Below are 17,612 nucleotides of genomic sequence, written 5' to 3'. Positions count from 1 at the left end.
TGGAGGCTTATAAAAAATATACTATAAATAAACAAAATGCAATACAGTCTTCAAGTCATACATATTATCTTTACTTTTATCTGCTTTGCTTAAAATAAACTAATTGATGTGTGCTAATATATTATTAAGCTCGTATTATTTGTCTTTGAGATATCACTTTATATAAATGCATATACACGAGAAATCTTCGTACAACATTTTAAGCTGGATATGTATAAACAGATATTAGCAGAATATTTTCATAATACATAATATTTTTAAATCTACTTTACACTTACACTTACAGTAGAATGGCTACTGACCTTCACACTTGAATGTTAATAAACAAATGAGTCGTTGTTTGTGAGCTACGAGATTTATCAAATAAAAACACAGACTAAGCAGAAAATTCGCACAAAGTGATTGCTATCTTCCGACAACAACATTCTAGAATGCTGACAAATTTATTGTGGATTTTTTTGTTAACTCTGTGGATATATGTGCTGTGGAATCGTCGAAAATATTATAAGCTGATCCTAAAGTTACCCGGCTCAATCGGATATCCTATAATTGGCATTTTACATCGATTTTTCACGAATGAAGGTAGATCATTCGTGAATGTGTTTGGAAAAGAAATCCAAAAATGGGGACCAGTTTGGTTGTGCTGGTTTGGACCAATGCCTCTGTTAGTTGTTAGCGACCCGCAGATATCTCAGGAAATATTAAATTCACCTCATGCCATGGACAAAGCTCGATGGGGTTATAATGGACTGCGACGAATTATTGAAAATGGCCTAGCTGTCAAAAAAGGTATTTGCTTAATATCTTATTGGTATTTTAACTAATCTATACTCTGCGCAAGATCCCTTGTGGAGTAAACATCGTAAAGCATTGAATCCCGCCTTTGGACACAATATTTTAATCAGCTTCTTGCCCATCTTCAATAAGGAAGCGGGAGCTTTAGTTGTGGAACTGGATAAGCTGGTTGGTATGGGCGAGAATAATTTGCTTCCACATTTAAAAAATCAGAACTTAAGAATAGCAACTCGTAAGTGACATCCAAATTATCTGAGTTTATGCCGTTTTGAATCTTTAACCATTCACAGAAACCACGATGGGCAACGATATAAAGAATGAGCAAATTTATAGAAACAATACCTTGATGAATAGTTATAACCGGTAATTATCGTAACATCAGAAATGGCATAACTCTTAACTTATTTTCCACAAAAGCATTTTGGAAATTGGATCACAAATAACGCATTCTCCTTGGCTCGATAATAAACTGATGCGTTACCTATTCGGTATAGAGAACATTTTCAATGAATGTCATTCGACAATCCGACAATTAATTAAAAAGGTTAATAATAAAACTTACCTAATTTAAGTATTCATTTTTGTTGTATTCAGTTTATTGACAGGACACTGGAGACTGATCTTCAACCTAAGAATAGAAGCAATACATTTATAGATGTGGCAATTGATCATCTTAAGACTGGAGTTCTCAGCCATAAGGATGTTGAATCGGAATGTCATACAATTGTTGTAGGAGCGTTTGAGACCACTGCATTTACCCTTATAAATATCTTAATGTTGATGGCCATGTATCCAGAATACCAGGAAAAGGCTTATGAAGAAATCAAATCTGTGTTCCCCAATAGAGAAGATGTCGAAGTCAACTATGAAGACATACAGAAAATGGAATACCTGAATATGGTAATAAATGAGAGTTTGCGGCTATTTCCAATATTTTCGTTAATAGGGCGACAACTAAATCAAAATATTCGAATATCAAACGGAGTTGAGTTACCCAGTGGACTGCAAGTTTTTATTTGTATTTACCACATGCATCGCAGGAAGGATGTATGGGGTCCTGAGGCAGAAGTCTTTAATCCCGTAAACTGTACTCCTCAAAATCTAGAGGGCAAACATCCATATGCCTTTATACCTTTCTCAAAGGGCAAGCGGAACTGCATAGGTACAAAAAATAATCCTTATTATATTAATATATATTTGACTTGGGATTACTTGTTTACAGGTTGGAAATATGCATTGATATCAATGAAAGTTACATTGGCGAAAGTTTTAAGAAATTATAAACTAAGCACAAGTACTCGCTTTGAAGATTTAATTATTGTCGACTATATGGCACTGAAATTTCAGGATGTGCCTATGAAATTGGAACGAAGACCTTGCTAATTATATAAATATAACCTTTCCTATATTTTTATTAATGTTTCTAGGGGTGTGTTGTAATTATGTGTGAGCTCTTGCATAAGAGTTAAATGCGAATTTAATATTATGTGAAAGATACTGGTAATTAAATTATAAGTGCTCTTAGCTAATTTGTACTTTCAGAATTTATATGTGCATCTATTTATTCTGATACTTTCACTTTTCGTTTCGACTACGCAGTTGTCGTAGTTGTTGAAGAACTTGTCCAACTTAGTCAGCTGCTGAGACAGTAACTCAACGATCAACAAACGATCGTTTGGTAGCTTAAACAAGACAACAACAACAACGATAACAACAAAAAGAACAGGAACAACCACAAAGCGAGTGTGCTGAAAGGCCTTATTCGTAAGTGGCAAAACAACTGGCTGATATGTCTGTAAATGTTATGCTCGATTGGGGATCGGCAACACAAATCACCGTCTCTCGCTGGCAGAGCGTAGACGCGCCACAGATCACGACAGTTGCGAATGTTGACAGAGGGGCGGTGTTCGGGTCTTTGAGCATGCAAAGTAAGTTACATACAGATGTACGATTCGACTTGACAGAGTGGTTGCACAGTCAGATGCAGACACAGATACAGATACAGTAGGGAGATAAAGATGCGATAAATGCTGCGCAAAACCAAAGCTCCAGCTATAACAGTCATCGATAAGTGTGTACAGACAAATATAGAAAGAGAGAGAGACTAAGTAAGAGAGAAAGAGAGAGAGAGATAGACACATATATATATATATATGAAGATCATGTGCGAAAATGTGGGACAGAGTCGAGGCGCGAATGCTGGAGGCACTTGACAGGCCCGAAAAGAAGAAATAATTCCATTGAGTCGGAAAGTATGTGGGGAATCTTAAGCGAGACGAAATTAGACAAGCGTCGTGATTTACGGTACCCTTAAATCACATGACAACACACACACACACACACACACACAGACAAAAGCATATTGAAAATCGAAGTGAAAACTCGACTCGATGCAATAAGAAAATGCGTTGTCGATCGCAAAAGTCTGCGCCGCACATGTGGAATTGAGGCGCACTGGCAACCAGACGATGATAATGTTCATGATGATGATTATGATGATCTGCTGCTGATGATGATGATGATGATGCTGATGCTGATGATCTGCGACGCTCTGTTGACGACACAATCGATCGATGCTTCCGCTGTCCAGACCCAGCATTGCTGATTTATGGCGCGAATTCGATCATACTACAAACTTGGAGTTTAATTTACCCGCTTAAATATCAAAATAAAATCAAAAACTTAAAACAAAAACCAGCATGAAGATCAAAGTCCATCAAATTCAAATTGGATTGACACAATCTTTATATAGGCACTCGTTTCGTTGCGTATGGTAATTCAATATGCTTGAGTTTAGCGTTGAATCATTGATCATTCTGGGCATTTCCCATCCATAAAATTTAATGTTTATTTAAACTGAACACTATTTGCTATTTTGGCCAAAACTTGAGAGTCATTCAGCTTCCGCCTTACTAAGTAACTTTTGCTCTATTCTGCTTCCTATACCACTCAAGTCACTACAAAAACAACATTATTTCACACTTACTGTATGACTTAATAACATGTTAACGATAGGCATAATATGTTGTTAAATAACAATTTCACAGTATATAATAAATAAATACTCTTTCCAACATATCGATTCTATGATTTTGTCTCAAATTGTAGCAAATGATTGCCTATAAGAAAACTATCGACTTTTCTGCATAACATTTATTATTGTAAATAAACTTTGTTTTCCCAAAACTGAATTTTTAATTACATCATTAATCTATGACTTGGTTATGGTGGTTTACATATTCCTCTCAACTCAAAACTATACCAACAAAATAGCAATTTCCATATGAATGTTTTTTTGGTCATGTGATCTTTTCTTTATGATTCCCCCTTTAAATTTGAATAATTTGTGCAGATAACTTTTGTTGATAGCCCTATCTAATTTAATACTTGATGACGCGGCTTAATATGTATATTTTCAATAGATTTTCAAACCAATTTGCATAGTTTTGTTCGAAATTTGTACCAATGTAATCCATACTCAAATTAATTTAACCAGTTTGTGAATTGACGCAAGTGATGCAAAATGATATCAGCTTAGAGAATGTTTCCACTTTTATAAGTGTATCATTCGTACTTTTCCACGACAATTAACTAACATTATAGTTACTAATTTAATTTAAAATGCGCAAAAGTCCACAAAAGTACAATACATAAAATAGATTTTAAGTATTTTGCATAAGCTGAAAAGAAATCAACTTAAAGTTTAAGCTGATTGACTCATTGGACAAACCTTAAAAAAAATATATAAATTACAACCCGTTTCTTATTGACACATCTAGTTCGAGATCCAGCTGGTCAAATCTAAAACAACAAAGAAGAAATAAAAACCGCAAAGAATCAGAGGCGCCCAAATTAAGTTTCTGTTTATTCGGTTTGGTTTGAAACTTGTTTATTTGTTTTTGTAAACAGTTTGGGGAATTCTATAGAGATTGTTCTTGAATTTCATTAATATCGACACGATAAACACGAGAAACTGTGCATATAAAAGCGAATCTCGACTAGTGTCAAATCACAGTTCGATTTGGAAATTTGCTAACTGAACATCTACTTAAAAAAAAATAAACACATTGAAAATGCGTGCAGTAATCTTGTTCGCCGTGATCCTTGGAGTGCTTTTGTCTCTGGCCTATGCCCAGCAGGAGGCCGAAGACCAGGAGCAGGTGCGTGCTAAGCGCCAGTTTGGCTTTGGCAGCCCATTTGGCGGCTTTGGCGGATTCGGTAGACCCGGCTTTGGAGGCTTTGGAGGTAACAGATATGGAGGCTATGGAGGTTATGGTGGTTATGGCGGCTATGGCGGCTATGGCGGCTTCAGACGTGGTGGCTACGGAGGCTACGGAGGCTATGGTGGATTTCCCCGCTATGGTGGATTCTACGGCTAAAATGTTAATAAATAAATAAAACTTAAAGTATTCCAAACAAAGTATTTCAAATATTGTATACCTCTTAAGTTGGTCTTAAAATATGTGCAAATCATTGGAGATGCAATCTTTGGGCACAGTAAGTACGAATATTCCTGGCCAGTAACCGTTTCCTTGGCCATTAGATGTAGCTGTCATAGAAGCTACCGCTGGAAAGAAGACTTCTTGAATGAACAACGTTTGTTTTTGGCACTAGTTACGAGGCTCGCTATGCTGCTAACATTTTACTATTATGTTTTTTTGTTACTTTCCGTTTCAAAATTGAACTGCTAATTGGATTAGTTAGCGTTCAATTTCTGGAAAGTGAAATTCCCTCAACATGTGCGCACACTTAAAAAACTTATCGCTGAGTAAAAATGGATCAGAACTTGACCTCGTCTATTGCAATGTGTTGACCCGCACTAAGTTGTTCGTGCCTGTTGCCTCAATGTCTGCCGGAGAATATGTTTAAAAATAAATAACAGCAAATCTCCATTTATTTATTAATCTATGCCTGCAGTCCCCCGACAATATGCCGCCTGCCCACCCCCCTCGCTGGAACTGGTGTGTCTACCTACTAATTAGTTGATTTTTTTTTTTGTGTGCCGTCTGTTTGTTTATGTTCCAGAGCTGTCACAAGTCGGCATCTTCTTCTCTTTGGTTCTTGGAGCGTTTGCAGACATGTCAGACCATCTAGAGTCGCATCACAGAGTGTTTTGGGTTCTGCATCTGTGGGTGTGTGTGTGTGTGTGTTGTGGGTGTGGGTGTGGAAGTGTGTGTAGGAGTGTCTTTGTCTTTGCTGCAATTATCACGTACGATTGTCATAATTATCATTTTCATTTTTATTAGATGACCTTAGGTTGCCGCGTCTTTCTGTCTGTCACCATTGTTTGTTGTTTTTCTGATGCCCTGCCAGCAACTGCGTCTTACTAGCCAAAAAAAAAAAACAGTATTTAAAATATGTTGTTTGTTTCTTCAAGTAAACAACGAATTCCGCATAAATTACCTTTACGTTATGTTATTTTATGTTTATTTAATTCGTGGCTATTATAATATACAAATACATATATATACTCCATACGTTCAGGGCTTTATATTTGCTTTGCACGTGCGCAATCAATTTTTTTTTAATTCCGTTCATATTTTTCCATATATGTTACAATATTACTTCTACCATCTTTTCCTAGAGATATTGGAATGTTAATGAGTTAGTTTAATTTATTCAACTTAATTAAGGAGAAAGCTTCTAAATAAAATAAAAAATAAATAAATCATTCAAATAGAGAATGAATTGGGGACTTTTTTTTCCACTTTTATCAACCTAGTTTCACAGCTGACACTCCAGCTCACATATATAGAGACAAAGTGGCAATCAAGTTTTGCAGCATATGCGTTAAGAACGCAATAAAACCCATCCATGGCACAAATTGGGACTGACATTGGTCTATATAGCTGCTGATTAGATTAATGACGTATTAATCCCGCTAATAAACATAAAAATCAACGCAAATAAAACTCCCCGCAAATAATACCTAAGAGCAACCCTAATCGAGGCCGGGGCATATTAATTTTGTGCCAATAACGAATACCATATAGATGGTTATCGGGAGTGGCCTGTGGGCCAAATGGCTACTCATATTCGTAGTCGTATTCGAGTTGATATTCGTATTCATATTGTGGCAACAACTCACAAGTCCTTGCCACGGTACCGCCCCCTGTTTAGCTGTTTTGCTGTTTTGGTCTATTGTTTAATTGTCAATAGACATCGGCTTCTATCAATATCATAAAAGCTAATATTTTGCGGTTGGCTGGACGAGTCGGAAGAGGAGCAGGAACAGGAACAGGAGCTGGCACAGAAGTGAAACAGCGTGCTGACAAACTGACTTGTGGGCATAAGTAACCGCAAAACATCCCCCCGCATTAATCCCACCGGATATGCTCAATCAAAGCTCAAAGTGTGCGTGCTGGAGTGAGGTGTGAGCAGGACGAGGGTCCTGTCTGGAGAGGTGGATCGGTGTGTCGGTGGGTGGGTGGTTGACTCGGTGATTCGAATCTGTCCGGGGGTTGCTTGTTGTCATTGAAAATCGTCGTATTTCATTCATCATTTTTCGCCTTTTCAACGCCAACACAACAACCCCCGAGGCCAGAGTTAGTTAAACTTAGGTTGTCCAGGACCTCAACCTCAACCCAAACACGAACCCGAACCCGAGTCCCCAACCTGACTTTCGTGCCGGGCATGTTTTGATATTAAAATTGCGTAATTATAATTAACCACATGTGGGTTTGAGGCGGCGAAGGGTTTAACGTGTCCTCCAACTGCTTCCGCCTCGACTTTCGATCATTTGCTGCCTCGCTTTTGTCACGAGGTGTGTTGCCGGAAGGAAGAAGCGCGGCGGTTATGGCTATGGTTGCCACACACACAGACACACACACACAAACACACACACATTACTTGCTGCTCATGTGTCACGTGCGTTGTGCGGGCACATGGTAACCGATATGCGGATTGTCGCCCCAGGGGCATAATCCATAATTTAGCATACTGCCAGCCAATTGATATTACCTTGCCTTCATCCGATTGTATCTATCTATGCGGTGTGTGTGTCTGTGTGTGTGTCTACATCAGATGATTAAACCCAAATTTTAAATTTAATTAGTGCAGGATTTTACAATTTACACTTTGCGTGGAACACGTGTTTCCCTGCGGTTTATTTTTTTTCTAGACGGGTATCAGCTGAGAATGTGCAATAATGTTAAGCACGATAGATACGATATGTAGGCTATATATTATATATTGTCTGGTACATATTTCACAAATATTAAACCTTTAATAAAACACATTTAGTTTATACAAAATTCGAATTACTCAAACATGATTTCCAATACTTTAGCAGATGCCTGAGAACTACTTTTACTTTTTGCTTAAATTGCTCAGCTCCTAACTCAACACATTGCTATTAGACGCCTAACCCACAAACCTCTAATTGTAATTAAGCATGGGAATCAAAGTTAAAGACTGAGAGGGAGAGGGAGAGAGAGAGAGACAGGGAGAGTGATAGAGAAAGAACTAAAGCCAATAAAATGACTATGAAAACGAATGTTTTGGTCAGGAGTAGGAGTTGTGTATGAAATTCCAGGCGGGCACACATGTGAGTGGTTTGTACTCAAGGAGAAGCGAGCTAGCGGAGATTACAAACGTGTGGCCATTAGTTAACTTCAGCTTTGATTGATTTCAATTAATCTTGGACGCGTGTAATTAATCATTGAACACTTTAATATGGTTAACAACTCTTGACCAAGCAACGGTTAAAAAGGTTCAACGAGCCGCAGACTTCTGAGGCGCGTCAAGACAACCAGACAAGACGGTACCAAATGGGGCCCCAAACGCAACTGACAAAGTGACTTACAAGGTGGGGAGTTGCAGTTGCTGTTGAGACTCTAGACAAGAGACCCCAGAGCTGTAGCTGCACTCGAAAAAAAAATGATGAACTAGAAAGCATTTTCGTGGAATAGAACAAATTTCACGTTTCTTAAATGCATTTTTATTTTGTAATAATCACTATTTATTATCACTTCTATATATATATATATATACATATATATATACATTGTATTTTTGTTTCTTTAAAATTAATATTTAAATTATTATGGAAAAAAAAATAAAAAATTGTATTTTTATATTTGAAATATTTTTGCTTTTGTTTTTTTTTTTTTACATATTTTTTTCTGAGTGTGGTTGCCAAGCCGCAGCCGGCATGTGCAGTGTCTGAGAAAAATGACCAAGTTTTGAAAATGCGTTGGAGTAACGAGCCCAAAAAGATTTTCATGCTCGAGTGTTTGGCCGAGAGGCAGCCAGCTAACAATCTTAGGCCCTGCCAACTTCAGCCCCCTACTAATTGTAGTTACACTTCGCGCCAGTTGGAGCCGAGCGTTAAGCGGATAGCGGCCAGCGATTGATGGCTATCAATGTGCATGACTTATGGTCCATGTCCAGTTTCAGTCTCAGGCAGCAGGCAACAGTCCATGGAAATTCATCTATGTGCCACATTTGCTTGCCCAACTGCAGCCTGGCCGCGTCTCTTAGCCTTTTGCGTATTGATTTTCCCATGGCTCGAAGTCTTGGCAAATAGCCATAAGCCAAGGAAATCATATTGCGATTATATTTCTAGTATGCATATTTTGCTATGGATTTGCGGTTAGCTCATCAGTGGGTAAACGGGACACGAAAGGTGCCACTAAACGAGGCCAGTGTGTGGTTAACTTAATCCGACTTGATTGAAACTTTTGAGAGTGAATTGAGCTTCATGTGCGAGGTTCTGTGTGCGACTTACAAAAAATCGATGGCAAAATTACTTAAGTTAAATAATGTGAATGATTTTTTCTTTCGTTTGCTGAAGAAATACAGTAAACAAATAAATAGATGTGTTCTTATATTACACTTTTCCCATATTTGGCATCATTATGAACTTATCTAAACAATACCAAAACAATATCGTAGAACACTTGAGGTTAACCATTGAATTGGAATCGAACGAATTTCACACATGGGCGCTAATGAATTTAATGAAGTCATTTTTCTTTAACCGATTAACAAAACTACTTACAACAGCGACCGGTCCGCCCCTGCCCCTGCTCGTGCCCCTACCCTGTTCCGCTCTTTGCTCCCAGGCATTGCCCCTGCTTCAACTCCTTCCTCGATGCCTGGCAGCACGTCACTTAGAACAAGCGAGTTCATAATTTCGCATCATTAATCATCCCTAACAAAGAGATCTCCTTGCCGCGATGGACCCGCCAGGGGGGAGAGGAGGACAATCGACGCCAACTGATGCGCCGATTGACAGCTACCAAAGTGGCCGGGCGAAAGTAATTTGAGCTCGAGTTGAGTTCGAGATTTGCTGCCGTGGAATTAAAAAACAATTGTTAATTATTAAATTTTAAATTTTACACACTTTGCCGCAAATGAGGCTCATCAGCGCATGGGGCCAAAAGCAGCAGCAGCAACAACAACAATAACAGCTAGAGTCTGTTGTGGCATAACTTGAAGCCCAATCATCGACTGTGTTGCGGCCGACACCTCGCTGATGAGATCATTCATCAAACTTCCATACTCCAAGCGGGTGAAATGAGTTGCCATTGTTGAGCTGCCTCCCCAGACAAAACATTCGCTTCGAGTTTGAGACTCTTTTTATTTTTCACTGTACGACTCCCAACGTTTGACTTTGACTGCTTAATTATCGCAGCGAGCAACGTTGGCAGCAGCAGCAGCAGCAGCAACAGCAGCAACAGCAACTTTATTATTGTTGGCATCGAATTTCAACTCAAAAGAGATCCACATAATCGTGGACTACTTATAATACAAATGGTATTTATTTATCATATTTTAGTTGAGCATTATGCAGAACTTCAACAAAGCGAACTAAAGTATACAGTTTATGATTGTTGGACTTGGATCGGTCCATTTATGTATATTGACACAAAATTATTTATTTATTGCATTGTTTGACGGGTAGCTAATTTTTTTATAGCTCAAATGCAGACTATAGATTTGTTTCAATTAATTATGCAAAGTATTAACCTAAATAAAATATTCACTTTAACCTTAACATTGAAATCCGTTGAGAATATTCTTTATTTTCCTGAGTGCACGAGACTAATTTTCACAACTGGAGCGTATCATAAAGAGTTATGATTGATGTTAATTGATTATGCAGCCTAATATAACTGCACATCTGCATTAAGGTAAGCCAAGCAAATGTTCACTTTCACAGTATTAACAACTAGATTCCTTGCAAGTGAATATAAATCTGCCCAGCTTCAGTCATAATAATGCCTCATCCAACCGAATGTTGACGAAGAAAACACGTCGAAAAACTACATTCCTTGAATAAATGGCCACAAAATAAATGGGCAAAAATGAAAAGCGAACAAAAAGGGAATAAAGCGCATGAATGCAGCAGACCGCAAAGCGTTGCGCTTCATTAAAATCGGATTAAAGTCCTTGTTGCAAGCTGACGCTGACCAATATCTTTGGGCGCAATTCCCACGCTGACCAAAAAGGACACCAAAAACTCCAACAAATCTCGGCGTATGCAAAAACTGAACTACAGATTGAAATGCGTATAAAATCGACCGAAAATCAAAATCAACCCCAAAGTCCCAGAACCTAGGTCCAAGCGGCACCAGGTATATGCCGCAATGAGGAACCCTTTAAAAAATGTGTGTGTAAAATTTCAAGAAAATCAAGCAGAAAATGTACGCAAAACGAAAGAAATTGAAATTGATTTCGAGCTGACCATCATGGTCATCCTACATAGGGGGTTGAACTTGTCAACGCAGCGATGTGACGTTTATCCTTCGGCACAAAGGTTAATTTTCTTATAGCACGGGGTCAACGCTGGACACTCGAATCGAGCAGCAGCAGCAGCTACCTGAATCCCGGCCAGAGACAGCATCCGCGACAGTTCAGTTCAGTTTTAAGATCTTGCATATTTTGCCATTGTCTGCTGCCGTCAACTCTGACCTTTTGCCTGTAGCCGCAATTAGGTTGCAGTTTTTAAAGGTCAAAATTATACATTTGAATATTTTGCATTAAAATTTCATTCCCCACTCGGGGCTCAAAAGCGACAAAGCGAACCGATGCGATGCCGAGTACTTCTTGGGAGTATTTGGATGGTCTGGGTTGCGTCGTTGTGTCCGCCCCATTTGGTTGACCTCTGGGCAACCGATTTGAATATGTGCTAATGATTTGTGACATGTTCTTCAGTTTGCTTTTATCGCAAATGTTTAATTCATGGGGGCCTTGGACAATGCACGCTATATGTGAAAGAGAGAGACAGAGAGAGAGAGAGAGAGTGCTGCAGAGAGGGGAGGTGCCTGGCTGTATATGTCTATATATATATATATATATATATATATAGGGTTGGACTTGGGCTTGGTCGAGACACATAAATAAAATTGGGCGTTTTAGTTGCTCATACTAAAATGGGGAGGCTCGTATGTAATTACTGACAAGCACAATACACACACACACACACACACACACATACACACTGAATCACATATGTATGTGTGACCTTTTGACATGCGCGCTCGAAATACATTTCGAGTGGAGCACAAAAGCACATGTGTGTAGTTAAATAGTCTGTTTGTTCTTATAGGGTTATAAATTGGATATATACATGCTTACATACACACATACATATACATATATATATATATATATATATATATACATATATAAACCCTTAAATTAATCAGTGAACGCTTGAAGGTGCTGCATTTGATTGGGCTTAATGCATTTTAAAGGGCAAAGCACTTTTGTAATAGAAATTACAACCAATTCTTATTGGCCTTGTTATTGCTTAATAAGTTGCACTCATTTTTAGATTTAATTAAACAAATTTGAAATTGCAGAAAACAATAGAAGTTTTTAAATATTTTAGTAGAGTTATTCGATTTATTTATTTATACAGAACTCGCAATAACTTGGCTTAAACTGTAATTAAAACAAGAAATACAAATACAATTTTAAATGGAGTTTTAGTTGAACTATTGTACACTAGATATATTTGAGGCATTTACTCTTAGCCATAGGAAAAAGGCTAACTTAGAAAAAGAGACTAATGAAAATTCGAGCGCTGTACAAATAAGAATCCATCATTTGGAAAGCAAGCACCATCAGTTCAGGAACCTTCAGCTCTCCTTTCGAATGGCATGTGCATGTGTGTGTGTGTGTGTGTGTGTGTGTGTGTGAGTGTGTGTGTGTGTGTGTGTGTGTGTGAGTGTTTGTATCTGTGTATGTGCGAGTGAAAAAGTACGCGAACAAATACATTTTGTTCATTTTGCGGCGGTGGCTCCACTTTCCCCAATGAATCATCAGGCTGCTAAAAGCGACAACAGGCAAAAGCCATCTTTTTTTTTTTGTCTCTGCCACACAAAACAAAAGTAAAAATCAACACCATGTTGGAGGGGGAAGGTGGGGGCAGGGGTTGGGTGCTGCTAGTGCAGATGGTATGCTTCTGCTCGTCAGTTTAACCAGGATGACATGGCCCGGTCCATTGCGGTCCTGGACTCTGGCATTTTAGCACTTATTCATAAAGTCCTTGCCGCAACAAAGTGCGCAACCAGAACTTGCCCCAAAATGGAAAACAAGGAAAAAAAAAAGACAAACAAGCAAAAGCGACGCCAAAAGAAGAATTACTAAAAATATATCAATGTAAAAGTTTTCACCAAACGGGAACAGACGGATGTACATATATTTAAGGGGGAAGGGGATGGCAGAGTGGGAGGGACGAAGGGAGCAAGGGGGGAGGGGAAACAAGCAACAATGTAAATTATATGCCAGTTGGCTGCTGTTACATGTGATGGGTGGGCGGTGCAGAGGGGGCAGGTTCAGGCAGCGCTGTCTCCTTTGTGCGGAGTATCTAAGTATCTGTGTGTTCAGCTGCATCTGTGTGTGTAACTCTAGCAGTGAATGTATACAGATATATATTATATATATATATATATATATAACTGCAAATTTACAAAGAACTAACTGTTCGTCCTGCAGTTGAGCAAACATGAATAGTTATGGTAGCACTTGCAACTTTTAAATTTCCAAATCCGTGCTATATATATCCGCAGATCAGACATATATATATAACAGTGTACATGAAGAGATCGATATATGTATATTTATTTTGACATGATTACTCTTTCATTCACTTATTTAATACATATATTATACACATATTTAAATAATAATAATAACAATAATTTTTATAATAATATTTTACCAGATCAGATCAGATCAGAAGCAGCTTTATACTAACCATAATTGAGTTATCTTCAAATTAAATAGTCAGTTAATAATAATATAGTTAGTGAATTAAAGCTGTGACTTTATGACATTAAATTACATCTTACAAGCAATCTAAATAATGTGATACAGATGTTTTATTTAAGGGAAAACTTAACTGTGATGAATTTCCAGCATTTTATAAATAAAATTACTTGTAATTTAAAATGATTTCGGCGCTAGTCAGTTGTATTAATATATTTGCAGAATCTGTTGATTATACGCTTAACACATAGAAACCTAAATATATTTTTAAATGAAATAAAAAGTTACGCAATTTCGTACACTGTCAAATACTTTTCAAATATATATTTTAAATCACTGTGCTTAAACATCACTTTTGTACGCTGTGAGTGGCGAGTTGTGCTTTAAGAGCCAGGCACCTACTTTCAATAAACTGCCCCAACGAGCTGGGCAAAAACAAAAGAGAACAAAAAATGAAATGAAAATATTAAATGGAAAAATGGGAAAATGGGAACTGGGAACTGGGAACTGAGAACTGGCCAGTTGCCAACATGATGTTGTGGCAAAGTTGTGGGTTAGGAGCCAAAGCAGCAGCAGCGAGTGCAAAGAGGCGCTCAAATGGGGTTGTCAGTATTTAACCCAAAAGGGTGGAGGTGCTGCCTGGCTGCGCGAACTCTGCGCACGCAGCACGACCACAACAATGGAGGATGCCACACACAGAAAGGAGGCAGGCATGATAGGTGGATGAGCGGTGGGTAGGGGGGCCGTTGCATATACGACTAACATACGAGGCACTAACAAGAGGTGCCGAGAACCACGAGATTAGGTTCAAAGGCAAAAAGACAGGACGCTGCATGAAAAAAAATGGACATGGAAAATGGAAATGGAGAACAGAAAAAAAGAAAAAAAACAGTATGCAGGATGTGATGTCGCCCCCAAGTCGCATAACTCTTCTTCTTGGCAGCGCCAGCATCCCAAAAATCCAATTGAATTAGACTTTAATGGTTGCCAGAGAGAGACATCTAGCGGTGTTAATAAAAAGCAAACTGAACATTTTTCGCTTCTTCCACTCGGCGCTGCTCTCTGCTTGGCTTTTGCTTCTTTTTTTTGTTGTTTTTTTTTTTGTCCTCTTGTTTTCGAAGAGAGCAAACAAAAAGCGAATTCCGATACAGTTAATGATAAGCCATCCGCAGCTTTAGTGGCGTGTGTGAGCGAGATAGCTGGCACATGGGCGAGAGCGAGAGCGAGAGCGAGCGCACTGCAGAGGGCGTTGCCAGCCACAGTTTTGAGTGAGAGAGCAGTGACTGAGCGTGCGTGTGTGTGTGTGTGAGTGAGTGTGAGCGAGAGCGCAAAGCGACTCAACGAAACTTGACGAAACATTTGTGAGTGAGTTGAGCATTGCTTATTGGAAACCCACCAAGTACTTCAAATTGGCACTCTACTTATTAGCAACTGCCTCGCCACTCGCCACTCGCCCCTCACCCGTCTCTCGGCCCAAGCAATTGATCATCCAATTGTACGTTTGCACCGCACATGCACATTTGCCCTACCCCAAGCCGTCGCAGGGCGTACGGGGCTGGGACGGTGGCATGGGGGTTGCAAAGTGCTGTGGCACTATTTGGCCCCTCAACTGGGTCGACACTTTTCCAATATTTCTGCATCTCAATTGCAGCTCCCCCACCTGCCCACTTGCCGCTCAGACCCCCTCACACTTGACAATCTTCGACGGTTGCCTTTTAAGACAAATCAAGTGCTGAAGTTGGCTCTTGCAACGTTCGCGTGGCCAACAATTGTTTAGGCCGCGTCGCATTTAAATTTTTCAATTTCTACGCTCTTCTTGCGTGCAAATTGCCTCAAAATGCAAATCGCCTCAAATACAACAAAAATTGTATGTTGGCGTTTTAATTGAGTGGCGTGGCTGGCATTTTCAATTGCGGCCTTAACTGCACCTCTTGGCCACCTCGGGTTTCCTCTCGTTAAAATCAAATTAAGTTATGATTTCATGTTTTGGCACTTTTCAAGTGTATTTATTGCGTGTCGCAACACGTATGTGTGTGTGTGGTGTGTGTGTGTGTGTGTATGTGTGCCTTATCCAATTAGCATAAAAATATTATTCTAATTTTATTAGACACAAACAGTCAATGGGCTTCACTTGCAGTAAAAGGAACAATTACCAGCAAGACGAACTCAGAAATTAAATGAAATTATCACTAATAATACTGGAAGGGAAATAATAAATATTCTATATATAATAATAAATATCTAAATATTTATACAATAGCACAATGTTTGCCCAATCTCAAAGAAATGTAAGAAATAAAAATATTGCCAAGATTTTTAGTAGTAAAATCATGCAAATACATAATTTTTTAATGATACCTTTATGAGAATTTAGGGTTCAAAATTCTGCCATTTATAATCACAGAACTGAAGTAAAGTATTATTTAAATATTATAATATACATTTTGTTAAGCCTTCTTTGCTCAGTAAATGATTTTTATTATTTAAATATTGTTTTCTAATTTTAAATTCCAAAAGTTGCGAGTAGTCAAGAATTTTAAAGTTCTAAAGTAGAGTACAGCTTAAAGTTTCTTGCATATTTTGGAACTATATCGATTTATCGTGAATTATTAACTGAAATTTCTTTGGATTTCTATTTATTATCAATCATAAATTCAGTTTATTAAGCTTTATAAATAAGTACAAACTGTAAATCAAGTATATGCTATATACAATACTATAATTTATCCAGGCAGCATATTCAGTTAGCTGAGCTTATCTGTGGACGCAGCCAATGGCAGAGGGCTTTAATATATACGCATGTATATATCACGGATCGGCCATTACTTTGAAACTGGTCAAAGATAAGGCCGCACGCAAAGTTTGTCAAATGTGGAAAATGTGGAGCACAACAAACTTTAAGCAGCCAACCAGAAAACATTGTGAGCCAACAAAATAAAATGTTCAACATATTTTTTTGTTAGGGGGCGTGGAGCTCATTTTAAAGTTGTTCGCACAACTTGGGCAACTGTATAGAAAGATAAAAAAAAGAAGAAAAAACTTAACGGTAAAGCATCTAACAGATGCGCCAACTACAAAACGAATAAGAGAAGAAAAAAAACAGACAAGCCGAGGAACCCAAACAGAAACAGAAACAGTAACAGAAACGAGTTCTTGTTGGACGCCCAGCGGAATCCAATGAGCGCAAGAGAGTTTTCACTCAGAGAGAGAGAGAGAGAGAGAGGGAGAGCCGATTGTGGTGGTTGTGGTGGTGGTGTTGGCATTGCTCGCTATGCTGGTGGTGGTAGTGGTGGTGAGCCCAAATCAGCCAAACGCATTGGAGGTCTTGCCCCGCCACCAAAGAGAGCAACGGGTGCGAATGCGACCGGTGATTTCCACTCAAATGGAGCTGTTGCCATTAAGTGGCAGCTGGTGCGAGCGGTGCAGCAATAGAGCTGTGGCCCGGGGTGCAGCTGTATCTGTATCTTTGACTGTGTATCTGAGCTGTGCGCTCTGTCAGTGGTGGAATGAGAGAGATTTGTGTGATGTGTCGTTAGGTCGAAACGGTCGAGTCGGGTCGGGTCGTGTACCTTTTGCCACGAATGTTTTGCCAGTCA

General features: G+C 38.7%; 2 protein-coding genes across 2 annotated transcripts; both read left to right on the top strand.

Annotated features, from left to right (window-relative positions):
• Positions 1 to 431: 431 nt before the first annotated feature.
• LOC6568371 (probable cytochrome P450 313a4) lies at positions 432 to 2,219 on the top strand. The gene is made up of 6 exons (XM_043214775.1): positions 432 to 789; positions 842 to 1,027; positions 1,086 to 1,158; positions 1,213 to 1,339; positions 1,390 to 1,957; positions 2,018 to 2,219. Exons 1-6 carry the CDS (start codon positions 432 to 434, stop codon positions 2,176 to 2,178), a joined length of 1,473 nt encoding a protein of 490 aa, XP_043070710.1. The 3' UTR covers positions 2,179 to 2,219.
• A 2,649-nt stretch (positions 2,220 to 4,868) lies between these two features.
• LOC122322478 (keratin-associated protein 19-2) lies at positions 4,869 to 5,174 on the top strand. Its single transcript, XM_043214774.1, has one exon. The coding sequence runs from the start codon at positions 4,869 to 4,871 to the stop codon at positions 5,172 to 5,174; it is 306 nt and encodes a 101-aa protein (XP_043070709.1).
• The last annotated feature ends 12,438 nt before the right edge of the window (positions 5,175 to 17,612 follow it).

Source organism: Drosophila grimshawi, unplaced genomic scaffold (assembly GCF_018153295.1).
Source record: "Drosophila grimshawi isolate 15287-2541.00 unplaced genomic scaffold, ASM1815329v1 contig_311, whole genome shotgun sequence".
Classification (NCBI taxonomy): domain Eukaryota; kingdom Metazoa; phylum Arthropoda; class Insecta; order Diptera; family Drosophilidae; genus Drosophila; species Drosophila grimshawi.
Note: the sequence above shows the minus strand (reverse complement) of the source record. Positions and strands in the feature narration are given on the sequence as shown.